The sequence below is a fragment of the Lampetra fluviatilis genome, chromosome 39 (assembly GCF_964198595.1).
Source record: "Lampetra fluviatilis chromosome 39, kcLamFluv1.1, whole genome shotgun sequence".
NCBI lineage: Eukaryota > Metazoa > Chordata > Hyperoartia > Petromyzontiformes > Petromyzontidae > Lampetra > Lampetra fluviatilis.
In genome coordinates this window covers 6731948-6754892 of record NC_136313.1, presented here as the reverse complement: position 1 = coordinate 6754892, position 22945 = coordinate 6731948, and the positions used below count along the sequence as shown (strand labels likewise).

General features: G+C 47.9%; 1 protein-coding gene across 1 annotated transcript; it reads right to left on the bottom strand.

The window, feature by feature from the left end:
- Positions 1-150: 150 nt before the first annotated feature.
- On the bottom strand, positions 151-13637 carry LOC144945909 (uncharacterized). Its single transcript, XM_078874542.1, has 8 exons — positions 12687-13637; positions 11757-11821; positions 10733-10768; positions 8699-8841; positions 5677-5792; positions 3935-4087; positions 3240-3290; positions 151-1074 (listed from the first exon to the last, which is right to left on the bottom strand). Exons 1-8 carry the CDS (start codon positions 13569-13571, stop codon positions 1063-1065), a joined length of 1461 nt encoding a protein of 486 aa, XP_078730668.1. The 5' UTR covers positions 13572-13637; the 3' UTR covers positions 151-1062.
- Between the last annotated feature and the right edge of the window lie 9308 nt (positions 13638-22945).

Here is a 22945-nt window from a genome sequence, read left to right as displayed (position 1 = left end):
AGCTGCAGACGACGTTGCAACTACATCGTCCAGAATGGGCGCCATTAGAGTTGTGCGCACGTCAACAAATTTCGACAATCCAAAATCCTCATGAAAATGATGACATTGCCTTGTGCTATTAACCTTACTGGGCGTTACATTCAAGCCCCTAAAATTATACCCTGGAATGTTTTTGAGTAAACGTAACGAGGGCCCAGATGTGCAGCACCGTTGTATCTCAATCAAAATTTCCCTTTGAACCTTTTAAAATTGCTTTATTTCCCGAGGTGGTAAAATGTGCACGTTATATTTTGAGCGCTCATCTGTTTAGCCGGGTCCACACCGGAGAGATCAATTGCCCAACCAAGTAGCTTTTGAAAATTGCCTGCAACTGCTTTGTCCACATGTGAGCAAGTAGTTGAGTGCGGCAAGGGCGTGTCTGGCTATGCCCTTTACAGTATAGCCCCACCCATTTTCTGATTAACTACCCTACCCCCGACCTCACCTACGTCAGGATCGTAACAACCAATCGTCATTAATGTTTTGAGTGAGGCCACGTTGGTTGTGAAAACTAATTGAATTGACACGTGTACGAGCATTTGACGACGCGCCAATGGTTATCGTTTCAGTTGAAGGACAATTCTAACAACCAACTTCAGCAATTAGAAATGACGTTTCGCTTGAAACCACGTTACACGTCGCCAGGACAAGAAAAAAATTCCAGGTAGTCAAGAATAAAACCAACGCCTTAAGTTAACCAATAATAGTTTGTGAATGTGTCACGCGATGAAGTACGTCGCTGCAAATCGCCAAACAGGTCGCTTGGAAAGTTGAGCCTGTCTCTCCTGCAAGCAACCGATTGAGCCATTCAGTTGCATCCAACCAGGTTGCATCCAACCGATCACTTTCAGGTGTGGACCCTGGCTTCAAGGAGGTGGTGACGTGAGCCTCGTTGTTGTCCACCTCAGCCTGAACTGCGTCCGCCCGTGGATCTCGTTTTGCGTTGACGGCGTTCCCACATGGCCCCGCTTGCTACCGCTGCAAGACGTGGTGGTCTCCCGCCGGCGCAGGCCGGCAAGAGGCTCATATGGACACCTGAAGAGAAGCACAGCACGTGGAACCTCAGTCGTCAGGAGCTTTCCAGAACAAATAATATCAAGCAGTATGGGTTTAACGACTTTCCCGTTGCGAGACGTCTGCAAGTTGCAGAGGCGTAGTGCCATTGTTGTTAAAGACATTGTACTCACCGCAGAGGACCGTAGCGACACGACCGCATTTTGTGAAAGCCGGCGCCAAACTGTGCCACACGCCCTCCCGTATGCCCTTGTGGGAGCCTCGGCATCGATAAAGTTATATTATTTTAGTTTTTCTTCATCAATATAGAATGTAAGAATGCAAGGTTATTACAATATTTCTGCAAACCACCAGTGCGCAGCAGGCCTAGCGTTTGCCGACTTTCCGGGCGCGACTGTTGGCAAAAGTAATAACTAAATATTACACCTGCTGGCACGACGGGAACACACACATTTTAAGTGTAAAAAAATCAAGCAAAATGACTAAGTACACCTCTACCCTAGTGTATCAAACTTGTTTGTGTTAGAACACATCAAGGAGTCCTGGGGCTAATGACCAGGCGAGGATGCCGCTCGTCCCACGAGGGACGAGGTCGTTAGGGTTTACGACTGTCCTGGTCACGGTGTTCGTGTACCCTGGCCGTGCGTGAGAGCGCGGTTCGTTTCCCCGTGAGAACAAAGGGCCCTTTGAAGGCCTTCGGCCTTTGGCACCCGTGGCCCCCTTTGCCAGTTGTGGTTAATCTGACAGTGTGCACAGCCGGCGTGGTGACACTGGGGAAGCCAAACCACAGACGAGTGTCACGAAGGTGCTGCCAAGCCGACCCTCCCCCTCCCACCGCCCACCCAGCAGCCACATCAAAAAGGAGCGGTGAGCTTCTATCATACTGGCATCAGTAATAATATAACACATTTTTTGTGGCTCCGAGCTGCTGATCTGAGTCTGGTTTGTTGTCAGGCCTCACGAGATGGGACCTCTGAGGTGGCCCAGGTGACCCACGGAGCGCCGCGGTGGCTAGCAGATGTTAACTCCCTCGCCTGGTACACAGGAGGTCGTGGGTTCGATCCCGACCCTTTGACGCCTGCTGTATATTTGGTGTTTACATGTTTTCCCCTCCACATTTAGAATCAATATCACGCGTTTAGAGTACTTGGCTGCCATAAATTGCCACACGATAAGCCACTTCGTTGAGTTGTCATTTGTGGCCAGGTCACTTCTGAAACAGAGCTATATAGCTCAGTGGGCCTTACCTGGTCAAATATTTACTATTTAATTTTAGTTTGATGACTATATGCATTTCAGGCAACACAAGACGGTATCGGGTGAGCAATCAAGAGACAGGAAAGAAGGCAAGCAGGGTATTATGTATGTATGTTGACCTTTCGCATCGTACGTAGCCAACCGTGCTTATCAGAGGTATGGGGGAAGGACAACAAACTAAACACAGTTCTGAAGAAATGAGTTCAAGGTGATATACGCTGCGCCCCTATTTATTTTTGTGCCATGAATCCCTTGAGCTACAATGGGACCCTACAATTCTGCTGAGTTTGCTTTATAACGGGCAGCCTGCAGCCCTAACACGAGCACGACCGTGTGAGGCATGTTCAAGCTAATCAGATCATAATACCTGATGTACATGCCAAGACGTCACTTCGTACCGATACCTGGGGGTCACATCAAGAGCGATTCACTAATGGCTGCCAATTTTTCAGCAGCCATGTTAACTAAAACCACTTGGCTCCCCTTCCGATGTCAACATGTCAAATGAACCCTCACTGGTTTGACAGCTCGTAGAAAATACGGGGTCAAAGGTCAAAAAAACGTCAGGTCAAAAGTGCTTTCCTTCTCATAACGAACGTGGTTCATCATTTGTATCCGTCAGTGTCCGTGAGCCAGCGGTGGAAATTCCATAGTCCTATGGTGGGGCTCGACACGGAAGGAGGGCACCTGTGGCAGATTGGAGGTTGCGGAATTGCGATGTCCGACGTTTCGCCGCACTCCTCAAGAACTGAATTCTAGATTCCTCATGAACTGAATTCAAGAGGCTCCTGGCACATGGAGCCAAACGTTCCGTATTTCGGACACAAAAACTTAGCAGTAGAGTAGACCATGCTATTTAACGGTGTTGCTCCATTGAAGCACAAGGCCTCTCTCTAGCGAGCATGTGGAGGAGTTTCTCGTCGACTCACCACTAACTTGCTCTTGTCGATTGTGCCTTGCTCTGGCTCTGCCAACGATACCTGCAAAAGTAACACCCGATGAGTAATCCGATCACCGCGGGGGATTGTGCCCTGTTCACAACCCACGATGAATTGGCCACGACTGGTGGCACTTCCGCTGCGAACCCGGTGACCCCGTGAACCCAGTGACCCCGGTCACCCCGGTCACATGATGTCCTGGCTACGTCTGCCATCAGTGGCGAGTAATGTTTGAATCGGCACTGGACAAGACCGGCACTGGACGAGACCAACGTTGCAGTGGCAGCTAAACGGAGGCAATTACGCAAACGAGGGGGACGTCCACCGCAGAGATGGAGCGATGAAATCATCCCGTGCGCATGACCGTGAAAGATGGTAGCAGATTAGGGGGGAGGGGAGTGGGGGGGGGTGCCTTCGTCCAGCAGTGAACGGAGCATGACGATGTGTGCCAAAAGTGGCCATTATTATTTTTTGGAAATTCGCATAGCAAATTCTACAGTTTTCCGTGGTGCAAATCGCACAGATGCCGCGGCAAAACATCATTATTATCGTTATTATTAGTATTATTGTTCTCATTATACATCTGGCGGTTGTGCCAACTTGCTCGCGTGAGCTCGAGAGTGGGCGGGCGAGGGAGCGAGCGGGCGGGCGGGCAGGCGGGCGAGCGCCGGCTCCGCATTGCGAACCTGCGCATCGCCGGCGTCGAAGGGGGGCGGCGTCTCCATGGCAGTCTCGTAGAGCACGTGCGGGATGCCACCAATGCTCCACGGGCGCAGGTCGTGCGTGCGGTACGAGATGCCCACCTCGTCCACGCTGTACTTGAGCTTGCGTCGCCGAGCCTGAGCGTCGATCCGCACGCACGGTCACAGATTCATGCAGCACGCAAACACGATTAGCACGGTTGGCTACGTACGGCGCGAAAGAAGTTCAGCATACATACTTACGTACACGAGCATCTGGTACCGCTGGGAACTTGGGGTTTGGGTCTAGGCAGCTGCCCTCTGGTTAAAGTGGGCTCGTAAACAGAGTGAGCGAGTGGATGGTTTCGACTCAGGAAGCCAAAAACTGCACAAAAAGTTTGGTGTTGATGCTTGATATGGAAAATGTTTCAGCTCTAAGAATCACAGCGACAGTTTGACTTGTCGTGCGAAACATGTAAACGCAGAGGGCGCACAGAATAAAAGGGTGATAATGTTGGTCACGTTGATGCGGTGGTGGTTGTTTTTGGTGGTGGAGGTGGCATTGGTGATGTCGTGGTGGTAATGGTGCGGGCGGTTGTGATAATGGTGATGCCGTGGCGTTAGCATTGTGGTTGTTGTGCGATGGTAGCCGGCAAACTGTTCGTGGTGCGCCACGTGTCCCTGCGCCATGGGCGGATGCTCCCCCACCACATTGAAGTCTATGGGAGCCTTTAACATTGAAGTCTATGGGAGGATTTAACATTGAGGTCTATGGGAGCCTTTAACTTGACGTCTATGGGAGGATTTAACATTGAAGTATATGGGAGGATTTAACATTGAAGTCTATGGGAGGATTTAACATTGAAGTCTATGGGAGAATTTAATATTGAGGTCTATGGGAGGATTTAACATTGACGTCTATGGGAGGATTTAACATTGAAGTCTATGGGAGGATTTAACATTGAGGTCTATGGGAGGATTTAACATTGAAGTCTATGGGAGGATTTAACATTGAAGTCTATGGGAGCCTTTAACATTGAAGTCTATGGGAGGATTTAACATTGAGGTCTATGGGATGATTTAACATTGAAGTCTATGGGACCCTTTAACATTGAAGTATATGGGAGGATTGAACATTGAAGTCTATGGGAGGATTTAACATTGAAGTCTATGGGAGGATTTAACATTGAAGTCTATGGGAGGATTTAACATTGAAGTCTATGGGAGGATTTAACATTGAAGTCTATGGGAGGATTTAACATTGAAGTCTATGGGAGGATTTAACATTGAAGTCTATGGGAGGATTTAACATTGAGGTCTATGGGAGCCTTTAACTTTGAAGTCTATGGGAGGATTTAACATTGAAGTATATGGGAGGATTTAACATTGAAGTCTAAGGGAGGATTTAACATTGAAGTCTATGGGAGGATTTAACATTGAAGTCTATGGGGTAATTTAATATTGAGGTCTATGGGAGGATTTAACATTGAAGTCTATGGGAGCCTTTAATATTGAAGTCTATGGGAGGATTTAACGTTGAAGTCTATGGGAGGATTTAACATTGAGGTCTATGGGAAGATTTAACATTGAAGTCTATGGGAGCATTAACATTGATGTCTACGGGAGGATTTAACATTGACGTCTATGGGAGGATTTAACATTGAAGTCTATGGGAGGATTTAACAATGCAGTCTATGGGAGCCTTTAACATTGAAGTCTATGGGAACATGTCCCTGAGCCCCACTGACCAGGATGAGGCAGATGAGGAGGATCAGGAGGAAGAGGGCGAGCAGACTCAGCAGGGTGATGAGCACGGGCCAGATGACCGACCCGCCCAAAACCTCCACGTCTTTCAGCATCACTCCTGCCGAGAGAGGCGGGGGAGGTTGGTTGGAGGTCACGCCGGTGGTCACAACCCACGTCCGTGTCAACACGGTACTCGGTAGTTAGTCCGTCCCGTGTCACCGACACATCGAGCGATCGAAAGCCTCCGAGACGCTCACCATATCGTGCCCTTTCATTCGATATGAGGAAGCCACTGGAGCAGGGTCGGTTTCTTCATTAGGGCGATTGGGCGACGCATTGTCATTCAACCACAGAGTCACGCTAGCCGTCACTGTGCCTCTGGATATAGTCCAATCAGCGTCATGTCACGTTCTGTGGAGTACCGCCTCTTTTTGGGCGATTTCACTCCGGCTGAGAATCGCCCCGAGTGGTCCCATAGACTTACATTCAAAGATGTTTTTTTTCGAACGGGGGCGCTGCAATGCATTCTCTATGGCTTCCGGGAGGGCTCGCCCTAACGTGCTTACGTCATCATACGTAAGCACGTTTCATCCAACAATATAATTTATCGCCACCTAGTGGAATCTTTAATAAAAGAAACTTGAGTGGATTGTATATTAATAGTGAGTATAGAAACAAACAAGATGTATTGTAAGAGTCACTTTATTTTTCATTAATATTAAAGAAGTGAAGTTGCCTTTACATGCTTAAGCTGTTAATTTATCCATTGCATGGGTGGACCTTATCCTTATCAATCATCCAGACATTTGCCCCCCCTGAGAGATTTTGCAGGAGACGCCACTGCACTGGAGCTATGAACTTTTAAATCATCTCGATTCACAAACTCATTTATTTAGAACTGCTTCTTGTTTCTAGTTTGTTGTGCTTCCCCCACACCTCCGATTAGCGTGGTCGGCTACGTACGGTGCGAACAAAGTTCAACATACATGCCGTACGCACAATCGTCATGGTCGTATGGTCGTGTGCCCTCGATCGGAGGTCTTCCCGCACGACTCCCGTTTCAGCTCATCAGCGGTCGGCCGTGCCAAGCAATGCCTCGACTTCATCTTTATCTTCCTTTGTCGATCTTGTTCCAATTTTATTCCCAGTGCCTGATCGGTGCGTCGTGTCCCTCGACCAAGGAAGTTATGGTAAGGTTGTGATGATGTGTCGACATTGGTAGATTTATTAATTACATTTATTTTGTGTATATATATATAAAATGTGTATCTTCTTCTATATATATAAAAGTCAAAACTTGTGTGTGTGTGTGGGTTTACGTAAAAAAAGAAATAACCAGAAACCACGCCGTAAAACCCGCGGTGAGCAAGCGCTGTTCCTTTTTCACATTCGTCAACTTAAAATGAGTTAAATGAGCGATTTAGTACGAATGTGCGCTTCCCTTTTATTTATTTATTTATGACACGTGCACGACCATACCAACTCAGGCGCCTTTGGTGGGGGGGACGGCCCATGCCAAGTCGCACGCCTTCGGTGGGAGTGAGCGGGACAATTTATTTTGCGTTAAAAATGCTTTAAAAATACACTAAATACTGACGTTAATTCTTCACTGTGTGATGTCCCCCCCACCCCGATGCGTGCAGTTATTACTACTATACAGTCGCTAGATGCTACCACTATAGGCCGTACATATTACTGCAGAGCGGCCGTGGAGATTGTGGCTGGGGGTTGGGGGGGGCTTAGGGGTAGCAGCCCAGCTGCAGCCTTCCAAGGTGCCATAATCTAGGCGAGGCCGGAGGCTCTGCACGGAACTAGGCCTCACCACGCCACTCTGTCAGGCGAGTACTTTGTGCTATACAGTCGATAAATACTGCTATAGAGTCAGCATGTACTACTGTAGTGATAGCAGGTACCACCACAGTCGGTATGCACTGCTGTAATCATAGCAAGTACCACCACAGTCGGTATGCACTGCTGTAATCATAGCAAGTACCACCACAGTCTGTATGCACCGCTGTAATCATAGCAAGTACCACCACAGTCGGTATGCACTGCTGTAATCATAGCAAGTACCACCACAGTCGGTATGCACTGCTCTAATCATAGCAAGTACCACCACAGTCGGTATGCACTGCTCTAATCATAGCAAGTACCACCATAGTCGGTATGCACTGCTGTAACTATAGCAGGTAGCACCACAGTATGCACTGCTGTTAGATTTTTAAGAGTAGTTTTGAAATATTTTTAAGATCCCGGCAACGCCGGGTACTTCCTGCTAGTATATATATTTACTTTTCCCCCAATTATTCCAATTGGACCACTAGATATCATGGATGGGATGAAGAATCCATTCGGAAATCTCGCCGAGGATTGCCACCTGGTGTGGCAGCATAACAAAGTTTGACATAAATTATTTTGTAAACCCCTTTGCTCCGACTTTTTATCTTCATACAATACGGGGCGTACTTTCAAACAAAGACAAAGATCCCCCGTATAGCCTTTACAGACGTTTATAGAAGCTGCTGTTAACGAGCACCTATGAAGGCCAGCACAACACACGAGCGGTGGGTGGCTAGCATTACGCCTGGCCGCCTTTGTCTCCCTAGTAGCAGTTTATAAACACACCACACCAGGAACTCGTTTGAGGCTGAGTTAACCTAGGGGGGGCCCAGGACCGGTTCAGATAATCGTTGGAACTCCGGTGGCCAAGTTTGTGGCACAGCACGTTAGCCGCTGCACTACCACTCTCCACTACCGTGCACATTCACACACACTCTGTTATGAGATTGGCATGTGTCATCACGTGACAATCAAACTGAGATTTTAATTCCCAGATCAGCCATGTTCAGTCACCTCACTGCACATGACCATCGACTTGTTATATTCGAGAACCCGAATTAATCACAGGTGGCGGTGGCTAATATAGTACCCAGGATTCAAATCCATGCTCTCAGCGGTGCCGGGCTCAGCGCTCCGACGCCGTAGCCGCTGGGCCAGAGCTCCCGAGGCAACACTCCGCCTCACCGTGTTCGATGCACGACACGTTGGTCGGCTGCCACCCGGACAGCACGGAGGTCGAGTTGAGGTCGAGACGCGAGAGCACCGTCTCGAACGCGTACTCCGTGTTGTTCCGGAAGAACTCCTCCACCGTGGTCCCGTTCGTAAACCTGTGAAGGCAAAATTTGAGCGAGCGTGTTAACGATTGCTCCTGGTCCGCAGAGCGCTTGGAAAATAGGTCAACGTGGGACTTGCGGGGACTATGTGGTGGCACGCGGCAGAGAGCAGTGCGGTGAAATCGTTCCTGTGCTGTACTTCTGGTCATCCTCGATGGTTTAAGCTCCTTTGTCAAGGAGCTTAAACCCTCATCACGTGACCTCTGGTCATCCTCGCAGCAGGGGCTTTTGGCTGGCCATCGAACAGAGACGGTCACCACATCGTATGCTTTCTGATGTGCTTCTATGGCCGTCCTTCCAATATTAGGAAGCCACTGGAGCTTTGCACTTTTAACTCATCTATGTTGAAAACTAATTTATTTTGTCGTCCTTCCCCCGCACCTCCAATTAGCATGGTTGGCTACGTACAGTGCGAAAGAAGTTCAACATACATACTCCCAAATGTTCTATACCTTCATCAATCGGCACTGAGCAGCATTGGAAGTATGGTCACATAATTTCCGTGATCTAGAGGCCTTCATCCAGCAGTGAATGCAGACAGGGCTGTACAGTAACGCAATGCTCTGTGTCTGTGACAAGGTCAAGAGGTTTATTTTGGGAGCAGAGTGGATTTTCGTAACAGAAAGGTTTAGTGACTTACGCTACAGGGAATTTAATATTTAACCTTGATTCATTTTTCGTGCAATATTTTCGAGCCAGTTTTTTTTTAATTCTCATTTCTATCTCGCGCCATTGCTTCGATACTTTATTTTTCTTCTCCTTTTTCCTTTCGTTTTGCGTTTAGAATGTCTGTAATCCAGCCCACTCTTGACAATTCGACTATCCTGGTCTCTTGAGGTTTCACCGAGTGTAAAAAACAAAACAAAACAAAACCCCATCAACTTATTTGGGACGGCATCAACAGCATTTGCTACGATAACATCTTGACTTTGACCGACCTACGAATTCCTTCAATTGAGTCCAATTGTACGCTTGGTGTCATGTAATGAGATACAGAATTCATTTATAAATATCGCAGAACAGTTTAACCCCCCCCCCCCCATGTGTCAAGCAATGGCTATAGAAGAGATATTTCAGAGGACCTTTACCAAAAAACATTCATTCAAGTGGCTCTCAACGATGGAGTTCATATTCCACTGCAGGAGTTCAATCCTGACAATGGTCTGATGATGCTGGATGCACCTACCAGCATAATGTCCATACTCAGTTGTTACACGTGTGTGGATTGCTCTCCACCATATAGGTGCTGGTGTGCTGACGCAATGATACATTGGAACGATTGTTTACCTGACAACTTAATCTGTTTGGCTGCGTCGGGTGGAGGAAGGTGTAAAACACACATTGGCATTTAACTCACACGATCGCCCATGCACTCTGCTGCGAGAGCTTTTGTCACGTGACAGTCTAACCCTTACGTACACATTTTCAATTCGCTGAGCTGGAATTTAGCCAAATAAGTGGAACATCAAATTTATTGATGTTTTATTTGTGCAGTCGACCAGCAAAATGGGCTGAGACCACAAAATCACAAAGCTTGAGAAGCTGGCTAACATCATGGGTGGCTGAACCATTTTAATCGAGCTTCTGGATCTCAGCAGTGCCGACTCAACAACGCTCTTACCTCTCGGCCACCCGGTCGCCTGAGCTTGCACGAATTTCCTCTAGACCAGGGGTCGGCAACCTACGGCTCCGGAGCCGCATGCGGCTCTTTACGGGCTGTTTCTTGACAATATTTACGTATGTACAGTATGTACTCAGATGCATTGCGGCTCTTGAAATACTGAATTTTGTACCGAATTGGAAAGAAATGGCTCTTCTTGTTATTTTGGTTGCCGACCCCTGCTCTAGACGAACCAGCGCTTAAGAAGTGCACCGCGTCACTTACCCGATGGTCACGCAGTAGGTTTCATTCGAGACATTTCTGTTTGAGGAAATAAACACAAAAAGGGGGAAGTGCACGTTACAATGGACGTTCACATTTGTGCAACTGAGAAATACGCAGGATATTTTCGCGCTTGCTTGTATTTATTTGCAATTCGCGTGGTGGGATTCTCGGTGTATAATAAGAGCACGGATATTTGTCAGCAACCCCCAATGACCTGCGTGGTGAAGTATGGTCAAGCAACCACATGACTGAAGTGGCATGGCGGAAGCCTTCATCCAGTAGTGGATTGACAATGCCGTATTTTACCTTTTCTCATTCACCCAGGGAAGCCACACTGAGTCAGGAGGGACCTGCAATTGCGATTGTTTGGCCAACACCAATGACACCACAAGTTTTGGCTACAGAACCGTGGGAGAATGTACAAACTCCACAACACAGAAAGACACCCGCTTCAGTAATCTAGCCCAGGTTCTTCTTGCTACGACGCATAAGGGTTATCACTGCGCCAATGGCGGATCCAGGATTTTCAAGTAGGGGGGGCAACCCCTCCAGCAATGAAAAATTAAAGGAGTTGTTAGTAAGTAAGGACTTGTCCCTTGCTTTTTATTCGACGCGTGTGCGGCGATGGCACGGCCATCGACCGAGGGTCGAATTCGAACCGCGTTGTGTGATCGGCATCGCGCTCACTGAAGGTGAATGCCTTCAGGGAAGTTGTGTACTGTCGACGCAACTGCGCACAATTCTGTGAGTCACTTATAGGTGCTTTGCCATTACTTATTGCCAATTATGGACTCACACTATTGTCCTATCATCTCATAGAGTCCCTGGCACGTAATAATATGCGACACAGTGGCAGTGGAGGTGGCAAAATGCCGATTTATTACAAATAAATCCCAATGATCCCCCCCCACTGGCTCCGCCAGTGCAATGTGCCAGCCTGCCGCTCAATCATAATAATATTCATACTACGGTGTTATTGTCATTGCATCTGGTGTCTTCTGAGTCTTTTCAGAGTTGCTTCTACCTTATGAAGACATCCATGTTGTGTGAATACTTCTCAAGGTCCGTGTTGTTCATGAGCTGAGTTATCTGAAACATAAATCCGCGTAAGAGCATTGACTGAGGCTTGCAGTGCACCATCATCGGCTGTTACGATCTGTCTGCTGCTGGATGAACGTCTTCCCCAAGTTGGCCCCATCTCCCATGGTCCCGAGAAGTAACAATCCACTTAACAACGCCACGCTACTGAGGGGAGCGGTAGTGTAGCAGTTAGCGCGCTGCACTACGAACCCGGCGACCCGAGTTCGATTCAGGTTCATGGCCAACACCAGTGACGATTTTCAGAACCGGTCCTAGGCGGCCGGGTGTGGTGCTGGCCACCCACCCCCTCGTTCGTGATGTTGGCCTTCACAGGTGACTGCTTATAGCACTTGCCCCAAAAGTCGGTTAAGGATATACAGGGGATCTTTGTCTTTGTTTGTCTCAAAAATGTTCTTGAAAGTCAGAAACCGGTAGCTTCTTCCAGTGGAATTTACTGACGAATACACCCATTTAAGAAACGTATCCCATTCGTCTTAACTGCCACGCCGGGAGATGGAATCAAATTGGAGGTCCAGTGTGGTGCTGACCATTGCTCCACTATGGCTGCTCTATTCTTTTCTCAGTTAAGGTCACAATGTCGTGGTTATATTGCTCTAAAACTCAATATATCAAGAGCCGCAATGGACTGTGGTGAATACGAGACGGCCGTCCTTAACAAATAACGTGACAAAGTAGGTTGACGACCCCTGCTCTAGACAATTCAACGTGTGTCAAACTGGCAATAGATTTGACCATATTTAGTTTTTTACATGCATAGTTTATATACAAATGTTGACATACATAGTTTTTTTACATATGCATACATACACAGTTACAACCCTACAATGTGGCAGCAAACAATTGTCGCTCCCACCTCTTGCAGAACGTGCGCCGTAAAATTCCTCAATGTTTCGTCGTCCAGGTCGCTGCCGAGCGGCCCCTCGCTCGGCAGCAGGAAGTTGTAGATCGGCACAAACTCTAGGGGCGTCGGTTCGTCCGCCGGAGTCGGGGAGAACGGAGGAGCCCCCGTGGTGGTGAGGTACGATGTCGTGGCCACGTGCTCCCCCTGTGTGGTCGCGCCCGTGGGCCCCGTCGCCGGAGCCGACGTCCCGTTGCCCGCCGGCGTAAACATCCTGCCGCCCGGCTTTCTCCTCCTCGGCCTGGAGGTCGTGGATGCCGCTGGCGTGCTCGCGGTGGTCTCGCCGTCTGTTGGGCCTGCCCAGTCCGGCTCCGCACGATCGCCGGGTGCAAAGATCGCCGTCAAGTTGGCCGGCGCCATCTCCGAAAGCGTCGACGTGTCGCCGGTAGTCGACGGCGCGTCCGGCGCCAGCGTCGTGCGGGCGGTGGAGTGCGCCGACGAATCGGGAGGCGTGTGAGGGTGCGTCGCTGTCTGTGTTGGGTCGGCTGTTGACGCTTTCGGCGGCGGTGGTGGCGGCAGCCTTGGTGGTGCCGATTCTGATGTAGGCGGCACAGAACCGGTCGGTGAATCCGTCGCTGCAGAGGTGTGACCGGTAGAAGAAGAGTCGCTCGCCGTGTGTGCGGGCGTCCCCGACGAACTGGTGTCCGCGCCTGGAGAGACTTTGGAATCTCCAAGCGGAGGCAATGCTGATGCATTGTGAAGAGGCGAAGACCCTGACACCCATGCGGAAGTCGTGTAATCAGTCGAACGCGACGATGGTTGCGTCGGAGATGATGGTGTGACCTGTGACGCGAACGATGAGGCATCGACGGAAGGTGTGTGTGCCTCATCAGAAGGCATCACTCTCGGAGTCAACGGTTGCTCTGTCGACACGTCGCCACGTTCCGCAGGGATCTGCGGCGATGAATCGGTGGACGGCGTTGACTTTGGCGGCTCCGGTGAAGTGGGAAACGTTCCCAGTGTAAGTGGGGACACGGCGATGGTCTGCTCAGAAGTTCTGAAGGACGTTGCTTCCGGTGAGGATGATGATGACGCTGACGTCGGCTGCTCACTGGGAGAAAAACCGGGCACAGGAATGAACCCCGCAGCTGACAATGACGAAAATGCTGCGGTCGCCGAGGAGTGGCCAGTCGATGTAAATCCGATGTCTGTAGACGCCGATGAACCAACCGTTACTGCTGTGTGCAGGGATTCTAAAGATACTGATGGAGAGGTCGCATCCAGGAATGTTGACGACTCGGCCGTGCAATTGTCGGTGTGTGCTGCAGGAGTTGGCGCCGTCACTGATGAAACTGCGGTCGAGGCTGCCCCAGACTCCGACGTTGGTTGTGACTCAGCACTAGACGGTAGGGTGCCATCAGGCGAGGTAGCGGATGACACCACAATCCACGGAGGCAGATCAGAAACGGCTGTGACCGATGTGATCGGTGCAGTGGAAGCCAACGTATCTGTCTGCTGGGACTCCGGTGACGTGAGATCAGTCACGGTTGATACAGGAGAAGTAGACAAGGGTGACCCTGTTTTCCATGATTCTGGTGAAGTTGGTCCTGATGTTTGGTCAGATGAATCAGATGTTTGATCTGAATATAGGTCAGTAGAAGCAGAGTCACTTGGGGACACAGAAACAGATGTTGCCTCAAAGGTTGTTTGTTGTGACACAGGAGATGTGGAGAAGAGACTCAGAGGTGATGATGTTAGTACAGTCGAAGCAGCTGCCACATCTGGTATAGGAGAATCAGACGACACTGGAGATTGGCTTGGGCCCTCAGACACAGGAGATGTCGAAGCCACAGACACTGGCAATGAATCCGGTGATAAAGAATAGTCCGTAGTAATCCACGATCCAGTTGGTTCTGATGACGATGATGTTGTTTGCCACGATTCTGGAGATGTGGATTCATATGCAGATAATCCTGATGTTTGGTCAGTTGAATCGGATGTCATAAGAGATTCAGATGAATATAGCTCGGTAGAAATAAAATCACTTGGTGACACAGAAACAGACGATGCCTCAGATGCTGTTTGCTGTGACACTGCAGATGTGAACATTGGGCTCATCAGTGATGATGTGAGCACAGTAGCACTAGAAGCAGCTGTCACAGTTGGTACAGGAACACCTGAAGCCATTGTCTCTGTCTGCTGGGACACCGGTGATGTGAGATCAGTCACGGTTGGTACAGGTGAACTAGACAGCGTTGATACTGTGTGCTGTGATTCTGGAGATGTGACGACTGAAAGGGATGATGCTGGAGATTGACTTGAGCCCTCAGACACAGGAGATGTAGAAGCCACGGACACTGGAGATGAATCCGGTGATAAAGAATAGTCTGTAGTCATCCACGATCCGGTTGGTTCTGATGATGATGGCGTTGTTTGCCACGATTCTGTAAATGTGGATTCAGATGATGCTGATGTTAGGTCAGATGATTCAGACATCGTGACAGTTGGAAACAGCTCGGTAGAAGAATATAGCTCGGTAGAAGCAGAGCCACTCGGCGACACATATGTTGCTGGTATTGTTGATAATTGGGAAACAGGAGATGTAGGCACGGGACTTATGGATGCGCTTTGCTGCGTAAAAGTCAGTGAAGTTATTTTGGAAGCAGCCGTCACAGTTGACAAAGGAACACTTGAAATTAACGTTTCTGTATGTTGAGATACTGCAGAAGTGGCATCAGTAGCAGCTGATAGAGGGGCACTTGGTGAAAATGAGAAGTCGGTCAACGGCGATTCTGGAGACGTGGCAGTTTCATCGAATGAAATTGATGGCACCGGAGATTGACTTGGGCCTTCAGACGCAGCAGATGTAGAAGCCTCAGACACCGCAGTTGACTCAAAGGAAGACGATACAGAGGAGACCATGGTCGATGATGGGCCACTTGGCACTGATGAAGATGCTGTCGTTTGCCATGATGCTGGTAAAGTTGGTCCTGATGTTTGTTCAGACGAGTCAGATGTTTGAGCCGAATGGAGTCGAGTAGAAGAAAAATCACTTGGTGACACGGGAACAGACGATGCCTCAGACGTTGTTTGTTGTGACACAGGAGATGTGGACAAGGGACTCAGAGGTGACATTGTTAAATTGGTCACAGTTGATATGGGAACACTTGGTAACGATGACCCCGTGTACTCTGATTCTGGAGATGTGAGAGATGAAAACGATGATACAGGAGATTGACTTGAGGCTTGAGACGCAGCAGATATGGGGCTCATAGGCGATGATGTTAGGACGGTCACGCGAGAAGTGGCTGTCACAGTTGACACAGGAAGACTCGAAGCAAACGTTTCAGTCTGTTGAGACACTGGAGAAGTGAAATCAGTTGCAGTTGATACAGGAGAACTAGACAGTGCTGATCCTGTGTGCTGTGACTGTGGAGATGTGACAGATGAAACTGATGATGCTGGAGGTAGACTTGAGCCCTCAGACACAGGAGATGTAGAAGCCACAGACACGGAAGATGAAGCAGATGGAGATGATACAGAAGAGTCCATCGATGTCCAAGATCCAGTAGGTGCTGACGTCGATGGTGTTGTTTGCCAGAATTCTGGAGATGTGGATTCGTATGGAGATGATGCTGATATTGCATTGGTAGTCAGTGTTGAAATTTGCTCAGTAGAAGCCGAATCACTCAGCGATACGGACACAGATGCTGCTCCAGATGTTTTCTGTTGTGATACTGGAGATGTAGACTCAGCAGTCTCAGCTGACGATGACAATGACGATGATGACGGTGATGTCAAAGTCGCAGTCGGTGCGGATGTCTTGGAAACAGTCGTCACAGTTGTCACAGGGGCGGTACGTGACATCCCTGTTGGTACCGACTCGAGCAGAGTGGAGGTATCAGCAGCGGTGGTAGGCGAATGGCTTTGCTCGGATTCACTCGCTTCGCTGGAGGAGGCGGTCAGGGATGTGTACGGTGTCGTGAGCTGACATTTGTCACCATCCTGATGTATGTCTGAAAATGAGAAAACCAGCAAATATTAATAATAAACAGCTCGATAATAACTTCATCATCATCATCATCAGCCACTACTGAATGAAGGGCTCTCAATTGACGTCACCATCCCTCATGGACCATACTTCAGTAAGAATTGGAGAAGGGGGGCCCTGGACCGGTTCAGATATCATACGCCACTAAAATTAGCCATGGTCGGGAATCGAACTCGGGTTGCCAAATTTATCAAAATCAGAATTTTTACTCATACTGGAGGAATCCGATGAGCTATAAAGCTCATTTTCACATGTCCAGTCGGGGCAGGTCAGAATGTTACAACAAACAAGTACAAAAACATGATAGGAGTGCAACGTATAAGAAAGCGAAGCAAATCACAAAAAAATTACAATCTATGAAAAACTAAACATTTTTTTTATTTTACCAGGTAAGGCCCACTGAGCTATGTAGCTATTTTTAAGAAGTGATCTGGTCACAAATAATAGTGGACATTTATGGCAGGCAAATAATTTAAATAAAATAAACTCCACCCCAAAGGGCCTTTTACTGAGATAAATAAAATTTTGGTATTTCAAAAAGCAAAAGGCCTTTCACCGTTATCGGAAAATGGTTGTTACACATTTTCTTTATGCTGTATATCGACAATGCCAGCCATCTTATTATTAAAATCCGTACACTCCACCTACACAGGGTGGGTTTCAGGTCAAATATTTCAAGATATCGGATGATCTGATATTCAGGACCAATTTCCCATTTATTCTTGTATTATAATATTGTCGAATTTAAATGTATATACTGCTTATAATTTCCATGAATTACAAGAAGAAATGTAATAATTTTAGTAATTCTAAGTATTAACATTTGAATACAAAGTGTGTAAAATAAATAAAACCGTAATTGTAATGTAAAGCTTTCTATATTTTAATCCTGTTATATATATTTTTAAGTTATTTCACACGTCGTCACAGTTACGCCACGTAACGGCACTTTGCTGGGAAAGGAGCAGAAGAGATGGGATAGGGGCGATGCCATTTCCTAAAATATCGCGTTTTCAGATCAATCTGAAACAACGCCAAAACAAATCTGGATCGTCCAAAACTTTGTAAGTAGGCCAAATATTCAGATGTTTCGGATTAATTGGAAAACCAGGAAGACGTCCGTCATGCCCACCATCCACAGAGTTGCTGCCACAGGCAAGAACGAATGCCCCCAATTCATTTCCTCCGTTTGTGCCATCAAGGAATTCCTCGTGAACTTCTTCTGCCAGGATGTCTTTGTCTTTTGGCCTTGTAAACTTTAGGGTTCCGTGGCAGTCCACCGAGCCTTCCCTAGGGAACAAAAAAAACAAGGCCAAACGTGTAAACGACAATCACGATGCGAGCCAAAGACTTCATAGTTTGTTTTGGATTTAACTATGTGTTTGGAAAAGCAGAGATGGTCAACTCCGATGGTAAGCGACAGATGCACCGCAGGCTACATAAACCACTTCAAAGGAGTGTAACGATCAATTCTTCTTCTTCCGTATGGATATGGCTTGATAACCTGAATGTGAAATTGTAAGTTGTTGCACTGCATCTACATCAGAAGCCGTACGACAAGCAGAACGGTCAATTGTATTGTAAGAGACATTTGTGGGTGAGGCAGGGATTAATCAAGTTGATTTTGTTTAACCAAGCGAGGACTCAAGAGACCAGGATGCAACAGTGACCTGGGGACAAAAGCAGGAATGTAAAGGTACAGCAATTAAGCAAAATATAAATGAGAACAAAAAAAAGACAACCACGTGAAACGGCACCAGTGACACTGGCCGTGATGGCTTCTTTGACTTGACCTGATTGTCGCTTGCTGCTGAGCAAACTTCGGGAGCGAGAGAATGTAAGGTGAAGTCTCACCTGAACGAATGCATCCTGCTCCGCTTGAAGTATTTCGACAGCGGACCGCTTTTGTAAATGGATTTCACCTGTGGAATGCAATATAACAGGCACACACAATTATAGCTCACATGCTATTCCAGTAGTTCAGTGAAATTTATATATATAAAATCGCAAATCTGTCTGTCTGTCTGTGTGTGTGTCTGTCTGTGTGTCGCCGGACCATACGCAGTTTCATTGGACGAAATGTGAGGGATTTGCGAGACACGATTGGTCCGTTTGGTTTTCCACGGCGGTTGCCCCTGGCAACGGGTAGCGACGCATTCGCTGCCGGGTGGACGCCATTTTTAATTCCCGTTAAAAATATGCGCACGCATTAACACGCGACTCTGAGGTAAATTCATCAAAGTTTCACGTCCTCTTCACTCCCCCCCCCACCCCAATGTGTGCAATTACTATTATAGGGTCGGTAGATAATAAAATTATAGCGATTAGACAGTATTATTGTAGCGCGGGGGGGGGGGGGGTAACGGCCCCAGTACCCAGCCTCAGCCGGGTGGGCAATTTAGGCGAGGCCGGAGGCTCTGCACGGTACTAGGCCTCGACACCCGACCACACTATAGGCCGTACATATTAAACTAGTTTAAATGATATACTGCACAGTATTTTCTAAGACATTATATGCACAGGATGTCAATTAAGATTTCACACATCAAAGATGCATAATTAAACAGGCACCTCCAATTAGCACGGCTGGCTACGTGTGGTGCGAAAGAAGTTCAACGTACATACGCACTTTTTTCCTTGTGTAAGTTTGCTAAAAGCGTTCTGGGAGGACAACAATTAGGTAGCCTGGCACCACTTTTTTGCACTTCACTGTTGTTTGAGTCTGGGTGAGCTCGGGCTCATGAAGATTACCATTCGATGGGTGATCAGGAGCCGGCAGTAAAGTAAGCGTGATCACTGCTTTCCACCGTTACCCCCTTGTGCGCATGCAACTGTTATGGCTATGTCAGCGTACTCCCGCATGTGAAACATTCTTTCAGGGTATATCATGGGAACTTTTTCGCCAGTATCAAAGTATTAAAAATAAGCATAGGTTTTACCCTTGTATGTTCACCACAAGTAGCTGTGGTTATTGCACACTTGATTCCTTGCAAAAGGTATATATTTGGCGTTTGAACATCTTAACACCTGTTTTATTGCCAGAAAGGGTAAAACCTATTCTTCTTATTCATAATCATTCAGGGCTTGGCCAAGCATCCCAACGCTAGGACCGCCCTCCTAAAAAGTTCTTTGTTGCTATTGATTATTGTTGGCTGAGACATACTGTAGCTAAAAGGTAAAATGTAGGATTCATCCTTCAACACGATACGCTGTTTTTACAGCAAGGTTGGCAATGGGCCCCTGGTGCACGGAATAAAATGGGGGCCGCCCTGAACCAATTTTTCACTCTTCATGGCCCCGGTACCTGGGCCCCTCTGGCTCATGGGTCCTGGTGCAGTTGCACCGCCTGCACACTCCGTAATAGATGCGCAACTGCAAAGATGAACAACGGCCTTTACCGGTAAATGCATGTCCAACATACATTCATTCGGAGTCACTCAATGTTCCATACCTCCTGATTCAAATCGCTTGATAGTTGTCGGAACTCGCCCGAGTTCCGATCACTAAGCTCCGAGACAAACTCCTTGTTGAGAACTTTGAACTTGAGGCTGAACGTCTGCTCGTCGGGGGAGTCGGATAAGCGAGGATCGGGGGCCGCCCTGGCGACCATTGTCTCGTTCAGCGTCGCCGGGGCTTCGGAGGCCCAAGACTCGGCGGCTGTGGTCAGGGCGACGGTCGTTAACGTGGGGATGGACGAGAACGTCGCGGTCGGCAGTGAAGCTGAAGACGCGACGGCCTGCGATGGCGTTGAGGAAGCCGTACTAGGCGATGCTGATGATGCCAACGATGGCGTTGTTTCTTGAGATTTCGGAGATGTTGATGCAAGAGAATCAGAGGGAGTCGCTTCCTCCGTGCGCGTGAGGTGGCTTGACTGCTCAGACGTAAAAGTGGATATTGTGCGTGAAGAGGCAGATGTAGAAGCCATGGATTCCGATGATGAAGTCGCTGCAGGTGGCAGTGAGGAATATTGAGCCGATGGTGAGCCACTGGGTACTGAGGAGGACGGTGTTGTTTGCCGCGATTCTGGATGTGTCGAAGTGAATGAAGTTGGTCCCGAAGTTTGGTCAGACGATTCGGATGCCGTGAAGGTTTGAGGGGAAAATATATCCGTGGAAAGAGAAGCACCTGGTGACGCAGACGCTGCATGTGTCGATGACAATCGAGAAACGGGGGATGTAGACACGGGGCTCATAGGTAGCGGAGTTATCCTAGAAGCAGCTGTCACAGTTGAGACAGAAAACCCAGAAGTGAACGCTTCAGACTGTTGTGACTCTTGCGATGTCACAGCTGATGGAGATGCACTTGACGCAAATGACAAGTCGGTGAACGGCGGTGATTCTGGAGATGTTTGATCAGATATGTCAGATGTCACGGCTGTTTGAGATGAATATAGCTTGGTAGAAGCAGAATCGCTTGGTGACACAGAAACAGACGATGTCTCAGATGTTGTTTGCTGTGACACTGCAGATGTGGACATGGGGCTCATAGGTGATGTTAGCACAGTCGCGCCAGAAGCAGCCGTCACAGTTGGTACAGGAACACTTGAAGCCATTGTCTCTGTCTGCTGGGACACCGGTGATGTGAGATCAGTCACAAATGGTACAGGTGAACTAGACAGAGGTGATCCTGTGTACTGTGATTCTGGAGATGTGATATCAGTCACAGATGACACAGGAGAACTAGACATTGGTGATGCTGTGTACTGTGATTCTGGAGATGTGATGTCAGTCACAGATGACACAGGAGAACTAGACAATGGTGATTCTGTGTACTGTGATTCTGAAGATGTGATGTCAGTCACAGATGACACAGGAGAACTAGACAATGGTGATTCTGTGTACTGTGATTCTGGAGATGTGATGTCAGTCACAGATGACACAGGAGAACTAGACAGAGGTGATCTTGTGTACTGTAATTCTGAAGATGTAATGTCAGTCACAGATGACACAGAAGAACTAGACAGAGGTGATCCTGTGTACTGTGATTCTGAAGATGTGATATCAGTGACAGATGACACAGGAGAACTAGACACTGGTGATCCTGTGTACTGTGATTCTGGAGATGCGATATCAGTCACCGATGACACAGGAGAACTAGACAGAGGTGATCCTGTGTACTGTGATTCTGGAGAAGTGATATCAGTGATAGATGACGCAGGAGAACTAGACAGAGGTGATCCTGTGTACTGTGATTCTGGAGAATCAGATGCCACAAGAGGTTGACTTGTTTCAAGAGAAAGAGCAGATGCAGAAGCCACAGAAGAAGATAGGGATGATACAGAAGAACCCCCAGGTGATGATGGGCCACTTGGTGTAGATGATGATGATGATGACAGTGTTGTTTGCCATGATTCTGGTGAAGTTGGTTCTGATGTTTGTTCAGATGAGTCAGATGTTTTATCTGAATATAGCTCAGTAGAAGCAGAGTCACTTGGGGACACATAAACAGATGATGTCTCAGAGGTTGTTTGTTGTGACACAGGAGATGTGGAGAAGAGACTCAGAGGTGATGATGTTAGTACAGTCGAAGCAGCTGCCACATCTGGTACAGGAGAATCAGACAGAGGTGATCCTGTGTGCTGTGAGTCTAGAGATGTGATATCAGTCACAGATGTCACAGAAGAACTAGACAGAGGTGATCCTGTGTACTGTGATTCTGAAGATGTGATATCAGTGACAGATGACGCAGGAGAACTAGACATTGGTGATGCTGTGTACTGTGATTCTGGAGATGTGATGTCAGTCACATATGACACAGGAGAACTAGACAATGGTGATTCTGTGTACTGTGATTCTGAAGATGTGATGTCAGTCACAGATGACACAGGAGAACTAGACAATGGTGATTCTGTGTACTGTGATTCTGGAGATGTGATGTCAGTCACAGATGACACAGGAGAACTAGACAGAGGTGATCCTGTGGACTGTAATTCTGAAGATGTAATGTCAGTCACAGATGACACAGAAGAACTAGACAGAGGTGATCCTGTGTACTGTGATTCTGAAGATGTGATATCAGTGACAGATGACACAGGAGAACTAGACACTGGTGATCCTGTGTACTGTGATTCTGGAGATGTGATATCAGTCACAGATGACACAGGAGAACTAGACAGAGGTGATCCTGTGTACTGTGATTCTGGAGAAGTGATATCAGTGATAGATGACGCAGGAGAACTAGACAGAGGTGATCCTGTGTACTGTGATTCTGGAGAATCAGATGC